Source organism: Amphiura filiformis, chromosome 16 (assembly GCF_039555335.1).
Source record: "Amphiura filiformis chromosome 16, Afil_fr2py, whole genome shotgun sequence".
NCBI classification, from domain to species: domain Eukaryota; kingdom Metazoa; phylum Echinodermata; class Ophiuroidea; order Amphilepidida; family Amphiuridae; genus Amphiura; species Amphiura filiformis.
In genome coordinates, this window is record NC_092643.1 from 57,886,627 (window position 1) to 57,899,607 (window position 12,981).

A 12,981-nucleotide genomic window follows, 5' to 3' on the forward strand; every position below is an offset into this window, starting at 1 on the left:
AAAATCGCAACGTGCTGAATGAGGTATCAAAGTACGCAAAACAAAATTCTCCATCTATCGGCCACTTTATTTTGTAAGCTAGTTTAAGCAGGGAAGTGCCTGGTTTAAGAAATTGCTTTTGGTTTCAGTGTACGAATACATTTTGTGCGCAGTGTTGTATAGTACACTTCAGATTGAAATAAAAAATAATACTCATGACATACCTCCATATCCATTTTTGCAAGCAAGTATTACCCAACCTACGCATAATGCCCAGGTAAAAGAAGCTAAGCCGTTATAAATGCTTTGTTCTGCAATGCTCCATTTACGATAAAACTGATTATTGATCACATAAATAACCACTAAACCGACGACAAATGCCAATGCCCAGCCACATAGAACGACAATCTGTGAATACAACAGGAAAAAACCTATTTAAGGTAACTGTAGTTGTGCTAGTCCATTTAGCATTTCCTGAACCTAAAACGTACATGTACATCGGAACAATTAGCATTGAATTACTAATGACAATACGGAGGCTCGAACTCGTGTTGTCGAACACCAGAGCAACATACCCATGCTGATTTTGAAAAAGTGGATTTTTTCCGGGGGGCGATTTTGTGAAAAGTGGACTTTCTTCCAAAAATTTTTGTCCAAAAAGCTTAAAAAACTTATTTTTTTTGGCTCGCTAGGCTCGCAAATTCTGAAATTTTTGGGTTTTTATATACTTTTCCAAATTTGAAGGTGGGGTGCGTACCACCACCCCCACCCCCCTGCATACGGGCCTGAACATACCGACTAATGACAGGAGTTCATAAGAGCAATGTGGGACTTACGGTCACAGCAAGTGAGCAGATATGATATACCGGTGATCTCAACACCATGACTATGCCCCGAGGCGTACTTGGGCCTATAATTTTAACCATGCCCCTCATAGCAGTCAATATTTGTATACTATCTTACCGAACGATAGTTTTTCCCCTACTCCCGATTTCATCATCCTTAGAGACAAAAGTTCGTACTCCCTTCGTACTACACTCGTAAGCGTGTTTTTCGATCCGTGAAGGTAGGACTTCAAAGGCATTTTATATTGTACTAATGGTTTTCCGTGTGATAAAACGGGAATTAACCAATTTATTATAGCAACAACAAAATGTCAGCGTCCATGGAAAGAAGTTCTTCGCTGCCCGAAGCAGATATTGCAGGATTCTGCAAAAACGGTGATGGATAAACGATGGAACATGATTCAATCCCTAAATGAACTACATTGAAAGCTATAAAATGCCTTTCCACAAAATAGAAAAACACTTACCGGACGCATCCGTAGATGTGGCCGTCGCACCATGATAAATCCTACTGCCATACCGACAAAATAAGGTGATATTCTAGTCCAGGGTTTGTCGTAAATCTTATCCCAGTAAGCGCCGGCTCCTCCGCCCCCGCCGACAAGACCACCGCCCATTCCATACTTAGCAGTGAGACTAGCTTTAATTATTATACTGATGGCGGTGAATGTAGCTAAAAGTCCTGCACCCACTTTGGGAACTCTGGTTTTGAAATCAAGGAAAGAAGATCATTAGAGTCCTTGAAGGGAGAGTGTGGCGCAGTGTTTTAATGACCCCAACAAAAATATCTTCCACGAGATGCTTTCGTGAGTTATTCATGGTTGACAAATCAAATCAAATCAAATCCTCGCTTTTTTGTTTTGCACACGTTCCTAATTCACGTCTATAACAGTTACCAAACCCAATGTGTTATTATCCTGGAGAAGAAATTAGTGGGATCACCCTATATCCCGGATCGTCGCGTTAAGGGCCCAATTTCAGGCTCCTAAAAAGGTTGCTTAATAGTGCAAAAATGAAACTCCCAGTTTAGGGTAGAAATATCATAGGGCTACATGCAACTCTTTTTTGTTCTTTGCCATTTCTCCCCAAATTTCGTACACCGTAACAAACAAAATCCAAAACAGTGGTCAATGAAAAGGGGCCAATATTCAAGAAGATTCGGAAGGTCTGTGATTAGGGTTGATATTATTTTCACATGGAGTAGTGTTTGACACAATGACAACTCCTGATAATATGAGTGCCCCCCCGTACAAGTGTATTATATTGTACTTACTTGTGAAGTAGTATCAATATAAACGGAGATATAACAAAGAACTGCATATCATTTGGTAAGTACCAGCTCCAATCGATACACTAAAAATAAAAAAATAAATAACAATAATAATAATAATAACAATGATGATGATGATAATAATGGCTTTAAATTACGTGAAGTCGAATTAAAACCAAATTGTCATTGGTGATAAAAAAAAAACTTTCTGGCCTTGGTATATTTGATATTTTTATACTCTTTATGTTTAATACCTTAGGCCCCTAACAGTCAATTTTGAGTTTCCCGTCACATAATTTCTGAAAACAAGTGAGGTAACTTTTTCATTATTCATTATTCATTATTTGTCTGCCTTTCATTATATGACCAACACGCATGTAAAATGTGTTGTTATTTGCCGCTCACTCACCTGAAGATGGATGTTTAGCCCAAATGAGATTCAAAAGTATATTACAAAGAGTCTGCAAGGTTGACAGCAAAATGTATGTTTTGATTTTGATTTTTCCACAAAAAATAAAGGGATATTCATAATTTTTGTGCAAATATAACCATTGGTATTTTTTGGAAAATCACAATAATGAATTCAAGTGAGGGTCAGAAAATGAAGTGAGGGCGGGTGACGGGAAACTCAAAATCGACTTTCCTTGGCCTTATCATATAGACCTGGCTGTATCACTCGACTGCACATCACATTGGGTTAAGACGTTCGTGTTAAACTATCTTTCTTGCAATGATAATGGCTTGAGAAAATTGTTTTTGTCTTGGTACTATGGTTCAACCAATCACATGTCGTTATTGTTGTGTAAAGCTAAAGAGGAGTATTAGGAGTTATTTCATGTTTGGCTACCATCGAGAGATCATGTGTGTTAAAAAAAACCCACCCTCCACACCCAATGAATGTATTAAGTGAAAATAAATTTGCTAATTTCGTAAGAAAAATCAATTGTTTGTAAAATGATGTAACTTTGAAACCATGTTTAATACTAAAACCTTGGATTATATACTTTGTGTTTTTAAGGGAGCTTTAAATGTTTCAAAGTTAACATGTTAAGCAGAAATATCTTAAGAAATTTCAAATGTAAAGAAAATGAGTAACTTTGAATTCAAGGCATACGCCTAGGAGAAACATGCATATTAACCCTACTCCTACCCGTGGTTTTTTGCTATCGGAAGGGAAAGAAGGAACGAAAAAGGAGAGAAGATGAAGAGAATAGTCACTTGGCACCCCCGGGATTCAAACCTCGGACTCCGAGCATGCCACGCAGAAGATCCCCAGCATGTAGCCACACAGGTGACGTTGGCCCGGCCAACGATTCCCTGGGTATATATGACTTGGTCTGATTGCGTCATCAAGTCCCGTGGAATGCATGCACGCAGAGTGGTTTTAATAGTGAGCTTTTAATTAGTGAGACCTAGTTGGGTTAGGGTTAACGTGAAAGATAACAAGTGGAAACACGCACACCTCACACCCCTAACCGCCACCTCCACACACAACCCATCAAGTTATAAATTACTAATAACATTTTCACCGGACTTGATAGTTTTGTATTTAACTATATAACCTTACCATTTCACTCTTTGGAAATAAATTGCTGATGTATAACAAATTTCGCCACCAATATTTTTCACAATTGGGATGATCGATGTAATGATACCAGAGTGGCCCATTTCCAATGTATGGATCCAAAAATAAGAAGAATAAGATCACAGCTGCATAAACAGGAGTCAACCTGTACAAAAATGTAATAAGGAAAACAAATTCCAGTTGAAATTCATACACCCCTATGGAAGACGTGACCTTAATCTGCCACACAGGAGTGTGTGTTTCAAATTGGGTTACCTGAATGAATGGGAGACTCCATTTGAATTCTATACCTCCCTGCGTGGGAGATTACGGTCATGTTTTCCATAGGGGGTTTGGATTTCAACTGAAATAGCCCATTATACTGATAACGGATGCAGACGACAAGTTTCAAAACTTCTGTAAAACTTCAAAAATTTTAGAACAATTATCAACATTTTTATGATCAAATTTGGAATCAGCATTAAAATGAGTACAAACAAGCCTGGTATTGGTTCAGGGGAAAAGTGGCCCTTTTGTTTCTTGTAATTTGGACCTTCTTGGGGACATTTTTATATTTTACGCTGAAAAGTGGTCTTTTTGTCCCTTTGAGGGGTACGTCGCGTATGCTATAGAGCAAATTCCATATAATTATAGCGACAAGCGGTAAGGAAAAATTTACATTAATTGTAGCTGATTATCTACAGAAAATAGTGATTTTAAACGTTTTGCTTAGTTCTCGAAGTTGAATAAATGACAAGAAAGTTACCTTCATATTTTTTACAACACAAGAATATTAGTAATTCTTAATCAACAATGTTTACACTTACCTCCAAAATCGATGAAAGTAGAATAACCCCCAAGGAAGCTTGCCGTTGGTGTGAGCCATTTTCCCCAAAGTTAAATAAGTTAGCAGACAACCACTTCAAGAAAGACATAAGATGTATATAAATTAATTACTGCATGAACTAGGTTATTTTAGTCAAGTTAGCTCAATCAATTTCAGTCAAGTTAGCGCAATCGATAAGACCTTCGATTGTGGTGCCAGAGATTGCGGATTCGAACCCTGGCGGTGGTTTAGTACGCTCTCGTCGTGGACAAGAAACATACTGCTAATTGTCTCATTGTAACCCGTACAAAACTGGTTGCGATGGTCAATTGTGGAATGTCTAGGGTGTGCGCTCTTGAAGCTGCAAAGTTCCTGAGTGGTTGATAAATGGTTTGTGGAATGATATGGGCCGTAGTGGTCAGTGAAAACCTTTAAAGTGTGCTGCAGTTAGGGGTTAGAGCTAGGCTCAGGGTTAGGGTTAATAACCCCTGACCCTAATTAGCATATCGTGATGGCATTTACCAATCACCCATTATGTTGCATTATGTTTGGGTAAATGACCTCGACATGTCATTTTAACTAGTCATTTTGAATAGAAATCTGATATTTCGCCATCGGAATAGTGTGCCTTGTCAAGAGTTTCTATAAAAAAAATGAGTATATAGATCGTGTAATGGTGTATGTGAAAAATTTCCATAAAAGCTGCCATGCCAGTTGTTTTTCAATAAAACATTTTTGCAATTTAACTTCTTCACACATGTAAAACCTACCTTAACAAGAAGAACGTATCAACAGCATATTCGCCTTGTATTACGACGGTAAAATCTAGCCGTTTTACAAAGTCATAGGCTTCGATTGTATTATCTTAAAATAAAACATAGGGAAAGTTATACCGCATTAATTGTCTCGGATTGTGAAGTCTATCTTACTAAAAATAGGGAAAAGTAGTATGTTTGTGGGTTAAGCGTATTCGCGAGCGAAGTGTTACGTGTAATCTGATTATCACTATGTCAACTGGATCACGTTTTTGAGTTCTGCACCACGATCGAAATGATCGCAACACAAAGTCTATGGCATGTACTACCAATTCCAAAAGTTGCGTGATCCAGTTACCAGGTAGTTATGTATCCACTTCGCTGGCGAATTTGAATTCAGCTGATGCCGTTCGGACCTGAAGACATCGCTCAACTGAAGGAAACGGTCGTATATGCTCCTTAAGATTTGTCCAGGATTGTGCGGTCCATAGAAAAAAAAAACACATTCACATAAATTCGACCTCAAAATGGTCATTTTAACCCCGTTACCTGAGTCAACTATGTATAAAACCCACTAAAAAAGGATCGGTGTTTTTTAATAACCACTTGGGGTCAAAAGTCAAAAATGACTTATGCTTAAAGGCATACATTGGAATGTCATCTTTCCCTGGGTAAGATCTGATACCAGGCCAGCCCATGACCAGAGGGTAACATGAGTAGGTTTGTTTCGCCTTGAAGGCAAGGTTAGTCTTGCAAATACGGGCTAACTTTCCCCTAGGCCATCCAATATGCCATACACAGTAGGACTACAACTTGTATCTACTGGTCAGTTTATACTCCTATTTCCACATCTGTTATTCCAATGTATGCCTTTAAAGGTCATTTGATGCAAAAATGGGGACGATAAAGCAAATGACCCCTTTTGGGTCAAAAAATGACTACACTTTAATAGGGTCATTTTAAAATAACAATTTTAGGGGGTCATTTTAATATTCACGAAATGATCCTCAACGTAGTTGAATTCTTTTACGCTTTAATGCAGATCGATCACCCACTGACTGATCCTTTGGGGACCAATCGAAAAGGAAATATACTGCGCCAATAAAGTATCCTTACACTTGGAAAAATAATCACAATTTCAAAACTGAACAATATTGAGGTAAATTTGTTAATAGATGCACTATTTAATTCTGCACATTATGACACCACATTGAATCCAATGTGACCTCAAGAAGTAAAGTTACAAGCAATTGAATAGACAAAGGTTCAGTTTTAAAAGTGGCCTATACAAGGCCCAAAAGGATTCAACAAAGCGCAACAAAGAGACAACACAGTTTCTTCAATGAAGCGTTATTTAAAGCAGTTTTATTACAGTTTTTACTTTTCATAACTTTCATTTTATTTGTCAGTTCTTTTGTTTCAGCTTTCTTTTGTTCCTTTTGTTTTAAATTGAAGCCAAACGCATAAATTAGCCATTCACCACTCTCAATCCATATGTCTAGTCTGTGGAGTTTTGAATAGGCCGGTTTGTCACTTTTAAAACTGGACCTTCGTCTAATCAAATGCTTGTAACTTTGCTTCCTGAAGTCACGTTGGATTCAATGTGGTGTCATAATGTGCAGAATTAGATAGTGCATCGATTAAAAAAAAAAAAAATTTACCCAATATTGTTCAATTTTGAAATTGTGATTATTTTTGCAAGTGTAAGGATACTTTATTGGCGCAGTATATATTGATTTTAAAGGGCTTAATCGAAGTAGGCTACTTACCATACAAAAATTGTTGCAGAGGATAGAGAAACGAGTGCGCCATTATTACCCATGATATACTAAGAACACGTATACCATTTAGACATCCTACACTTTTGTCACCCTGCTTAGCATTTAGTAATTTATCGAGAGACCGATTCACGGCAAAGCATAGAAGGAACTTGGTTAAAAACCTGCAACAACAAAAGATAAACAAAAAAATAAAATAAAAATCGGGAATTTTATGCTTAATAGGACGAAAAAAACATGTGTGCATGAAATTTCACGAATCAACTGCATTCGCGAAATGCACATACACACGAACATTTTATGCTTTACATTTGGAAAGAGATGAACGATAAAATAAGAACTTCAATGGCTATTGTGAAAATGAATAGGGGCATATACAACATATAACATCAAATTAAAATACAATTACAACTGTTATACACTGATTTTTTTATCATGAAAAAATTACCTAATATTAAAACTGACCAAAATCAATATTTAAAGACATTATTTCCAAGCCGTGTTTAAAGTCCACAACAACAAGTTTCTCATTTACTTGTGTGATACAATCACAATTTATACTTTGACAAGTTTGACATTAGCAACATTGAGTTGTACTATCAACAAGCCATTATTTATATACAACAACAATGCTGGTTAACAATATGCAGACTATTGTTCTCATTTGAGAATCAAAGGCCTCACACAGTATTGTTACAGTGCGTCCATCCACTGTTTACTTTGTAATGGTGCACTCAACTGAAATTATAATACCTATAGCATCACAACCCATAGCAATATCGCACAGGTAAATCAGACACATTGTGCTTGTGGACTTAACACGGTTTGGACATAAAGCTCTTCATTTACCTTCCCAATGCAGAAATTGTTGCGCATACTGGGTCAGCGTTACTCATCTCACATTCTACTAACGGATTGCCTTGTACGAATATTGCTATATACTGCAATATATTGACTCACAATGATTCAGAATTATCCCAACTCAATATTACTAGCATGCTTATTAACCACGTTGAAAAGGTATTCGACGAAAAGTCATACGTTTGAACCTATAATAGACCTAGATATCAAAATGAAATATTAGCACTAGTAAAAAAAACCTCGATTCTTTCAGGGGGCTGGCCAAGATTGCCTGAATGTTGACGTCGTCATTGGTTTAACACGTAAACACGAAAATGTCTCAAATAATTCCAAAAGTGTATGTATATAATCAAGCAATATTTCATCAGTCTAAATCCGTTGAGGTTCGACAGTGAACCTCATTGTAAGTACTGTTTTTTGATTTTTTCCGTGTGTGGCAACGACATGTTATTATAATATATATATTGAAAAAAGTGCCTGTAATTATCAATTGGTTCGTGGTGTAATGGTAAGTAGCTTCGCCTGCGACCCACGAGGTCCGCGTTCAATCACCAGCGAAGGAAATTTTTCTTCTTCACGTCCAAAATTATTTATTTTCATGCGAAAATGTATATACATTGCCCTGGGAAATATATTTTGTGCACTTTTTTTTGTAACGGGGCCAATAGAACTACGACTTGGGGGGAAAATAATTGCTTCCAACGTCCAGGCAGTGTTGCCGTCATATTGTCTGTTTTGCTTACGATATTGGCTGTTGCCGTATTAAATGAAGTCGGCCACCATCGTCTGGATTCTTTTTCAATCTTTATGTAAAAAAACTCGCCTACCTTGTTTCTTAGGTGCTTGATTATGTCGCTGAACCTCCACATGTACGCTATCGTCGGGCGTGCCTCCTTTTAGTAGCGGTGTCCGTTCGGATTTAGTATCTACGGTGCCTGGGGTGCCTGGGCTACTGTCAATTCTTTGATAGCCGTTTATGTTCTGCGGAGATTCGAACCATCGTATGTAGACATCGACGGCCGCACCAAGGAGCATCAAGAAACCGAGGATCGAGCTCAGAGTTCTATTGCGAAATGAAACATTTTAAAGACCGTATTAACCTTGATGACGCGCAAAGAGCATAGACATATATAGTACCTAGGCCTAGATCGAGCTATAGCTGGAGGAATGGCGGATACAAATTAGGAGATTGATGGTTATGTCCGTGACATCAACATTATTTGTGCCGAAAAAATATGAACATTTGCACTTTTCTTTCCATTACTGTTATATAGAGTACCGAAGTGTGACGTCATGAAATTTTCTTTTTTGCATTTCAGCATTTTTATGACCATATTTCAGTATAACATGATGAAAACATCTACAGTCCAATTTTGGTGGGAATCGGATCATGAGGGCCTGAGATATGACCGGATACCTAATATAGCCCCTTTCAAATCAGTGTAAATTGGCCTGGTTCATAACTGTTTGGAACCAGGCCAATTAACACTGATTTCAATGGGGCTAATTAGGTATTCATGCGGCCATATCTCGGGCCCTCATGATCTGATTCCCACCAAATTTGGACTGTGGATGTTTTTGATCATGTTCTACTGAAATATGGTCATGAAAATGCTGAAATGCAAAAAAAAGATTTTTGTGACGTCATCACTTCGGTACTCTATTGTGAAAAACAATCATTTTTATCATTTTAAAAATACTTTCTCAAATTGAAATGAATTGAAACGTCAACATTGAGTTATGTTTAACATCATTTTACCCAATATTTCTTTGGATTTGTTTGCAAGAACTGTTGTAAATAATACTAGTACTTAGTATAATACTTACACAACACAGATAAATCCAGCATCGTAAGACTTTGCAGGAATCTGATTACAGTGAACCACGCCTGGTGGTTTGTCCGATTTACCTGTCTGAGGCTCTCGATTCAAATGAAAGAACGGGACGTCCAAAAAAAAAAAAAAAAATCAATCATATTCGAATCAATTCCATTATTATTTGCTACAAAAAGTTGATACTTGAGACAACGAAACGAAATCTGTTCCGTAACGAACAGATTTCATCCACAAGCGTTTCCCTAACGAACAGATTTCATCCACAAGTGAACGTAAATTTGACTTAGCCCCGGTATACGGGACGCACCATTGTTCCGAAAGTGGCGAATGTTTTCCTTTCTTTTCTTTTTTTCCTCACAAGACCAGGGATAGTAAGCCATAAATGCGTATGCTGCACGGGCCAACCTTTTCGTGCGTATCTGTTCGGGTGATTGCTCAAATCGGATCACTTGGGATGCTTACCCTTGCCGTCGCTTAATCTCCGATCAGTTAAAGTTTAAGAGCTTCATCGTTTCATTTCATTTTCATTTCATCATGTTCATAAACTCCTCAACAAAAGTTTGGAAAGTTTTTTCAAGCATCTGTATCTCAAATTATTTGTGACATATTCATATCGTGTTGCATATCAATGGATAGCTACAATACTCCCCTTTACAATGACATCTCATTTGAAACAATAACATTTTTCACGGCTGAGTACGCGCCTTGTGAATGTAGTGGGGTCTCAAAAAGAATTTGCCAAATTGACCATTATTCTGTGCTCAAACAACAAATTTCTGCCCTGGCCCAGGGCCCCAAAAAGGTTAATCCGGCCCTGCCTGAACCCAGATGAATCCTCCCAAATAGTCATGAAACAATCCCCTATCTTTCTTCTGGTTGGCTTGATTATTTACATCGCAACATATCTTTAGATAATTACAAGTACATAAACTTACTGATTAAAATTTCGATGTCATCTTCGCTGCAAGATTTAGGCATACATATTCCCCAATAAATTGGCACCGTTAACTGCATACAAATATTAATAGAAAAAAATACAATCAAAATTTTACCTACAACATAAATTGAATATATGAATACAAAACCCACCCAAGTCCATAATGTGGCCAAATCGAGGTAAGCATGGGAAATTGTTGCTATACATAGGCCTGTCATATGTATGAAAAAACAACTCAAATTCATCCTCTGTGTCTATTGAGCATGTGAAAAATAGCATGTATGAAAGAACCACACAAGTCCATGATTTGCGTCTTGTAACACATTGATTGAAATCCAGTATAAAAGTCCGCTTGCAACACATTCATTGCTGGAGAGTGACTTTTGAAGAAAAAAATGGGTTTAATAAAGGAAAGTGTGTGGTTTATATTACATGGCAGAATGCTTATCAACATTATACATACCTGTGTGCTTTATTTTGTATTATCTTACTAGTGGTAATCTCATTCCAACATTATTGTCTTTGTATATGATTCAAAAAACCACCCAAGTCCAGAATTCAAAATGAACCCCACGAAGTCCCTGAAATGCTAATCGTCATACTAATTACAGTTTAACCCACTCATTTGCAAGTAAAACTTACCATATTGACCAGGTAAATATAACTGAAGGAATTAAAATGATACACAGGTTTTTCTCTCAAAATCACTTCCCATGGACTTGGGTGGGTTTTGTATTCATGTATTCAATTCTTGAATTGGGTTATTCCAGTTGAAATCCATACACCCTCTATGGAAGTCATGACCTTAAACTTCCACAGAGGGAGTGCGAATTTCAAGTGGGGTTACCTGAATGGGTACATGCGACACCATTTAAAATCTACACCCCATGTATGGGAGATTAAGATCAAAAAATGAAAGAGAAAATCACACAAAGTCAAAGGAAAGGAAAGGGGGCAATGAGACCGTTTCCCAAAATAAAAATATTGTAAAAATATCACATTTTTCCGCGCTACGCGCGCACATTAGCACAATAATGCTCCTTTTTGGAAGCTCTCAGATAGGCCTAAAATAGATATACCTACCGAAAATACTGCATGGGTAAAAATAATGCAACCGGTCAGGGCAACCGGGATATTAAACGGGATTTTTTTTTTTTTTTTTTTTGCCCTCGAAATATTTATTTTACCTCCGAGCAAGTAAGCTGGATACGCCCCGGGGCTGTGTAGGATATTTGGTTAAAAAGATAGAGGGTTATGTGCACAAAGTAGAAAAGAGTGATATCTTATTAACCAGTGATCCTACAGATATGCGACTGCTGACGTGTTGTTCATTATGACCAGAGGAAAAGTTAGACATATCGTACGACTCAAAAATAAAAACAAAACAAAAAACAAAGCAAAAGAAGAACATGAACAGATAAAGAAAAAAATAAATGAGAACTGCCCGTGATATAAAGGCTACAAAAACTATGGAAACAAAATAATGTGACTTTAGAACCTTTTAAAATACCCACTGATTGTGATTCCATGATACCAATTCCAGGTGCGAGGTGCAACGTAGGAGAAGGTCCTGCGTTCACCTGCGTTCAGCAGCAGAATGCAGGCTAGCACGCGCAGGGCAATGCAGGGAAACGCAACAGACAGGTACTCAGGAACACTATTGGTGAGGCATTTATCAGTAACTAAAACTTTGAAATTGATGCGCTCTTCAACAGGGAGCCAGTGCAATTGCTTTAGATACGGTGTGGCATGATATTTGAGGGCTTTACATATCAGCTTCGCAGCCCAATTCTGGATCCGTTGTATTCTTTGAATGTCTGCTTTACAATAACCAAGAAGCAGCCCATTGCCGTTATCGATCTTGGAAGGACAAGGGCTCTTATGACTAGCTGACAAATGTCATAGGCTAATCCAAGTACCGACGTATCCGGGAAATGTTGCGAAGCTGGTACGTAAGGTTAGAACAAAGAGTCTTGACGTGAATGGACATAGACATTTGACAGTCAGACAATATAACCCCTAGGTTACGCACAGAATCTGAAGGACAGATAGATTTGTCCCCAACCCCCAAAGCAACCGGTATCATTGAACGCTTCAGGTGTGTAGTAGTGGTCACAAAAACTCAGTTTTGCTGTCATTAAGTTTCAGCATGTTCATTCTCATCCAAGCCTTAAGAGCATCAATACAACGAGATAGCAGCAGCAATGGATACCGGGTCGTTGGGATCAAACTGTTGTACAGCTGTACATCGTCTGCATACAGGTGGTAAGATAAGTAAAATATATAAGAAACCCCTGAGGGTCCGATAATAGAACCTTGAGGTACGCCAAA

At 37.8% G+C, this 12,981-nt stretch overlaps 1 protein-coding gene across 1 annotated transcript in view; it reads right to left on the minus strand.

Moving 5' to 3' along the window:
* Positions 1-12,981, minus strand: part of LOC140172770 (nose resistant to fluoxetine protein 6-like) — a 34,523-nt gene that overhangs the window by 10,940 nt on the left and 10,602 nt on the right. The window contains exons 3-11 of the mRNA XM_072195899.1: positions 10,649-10,721; positions 7,867-7,972; positions 7,009-7,181; positions 5,255-5,348; positions 4,486-4,578; positions 3,662-3,824; positions 2,098-2,177; positions 1,292-1,526; positions 204-387 (exon numbers count right to left, since the gene is read on the minus strand). Of these exons, the coding sequence (XP_072052000.1) occupies positions 204-387; positions 1,292-1,526; positions 2,098-2,177; positions 3,662-3,824; positions 4,486-4,578; positions 5,255-5,348; positions 7,009-7,181; positions 7,867-7,972; positions 10,649-10,721 (1,201 nt within the window). The remainder of the gene's footprint in view (positions 1-203; positions 388-1,291; positions 1,527-2,097; positions 2,178-3,661; positions 3,825-4,485; positions 4,579-5,254; positions 5,349-7,008; positions 7,182-7,866; positions 7,973-10,648; positions 10,722-12,981) is intronic.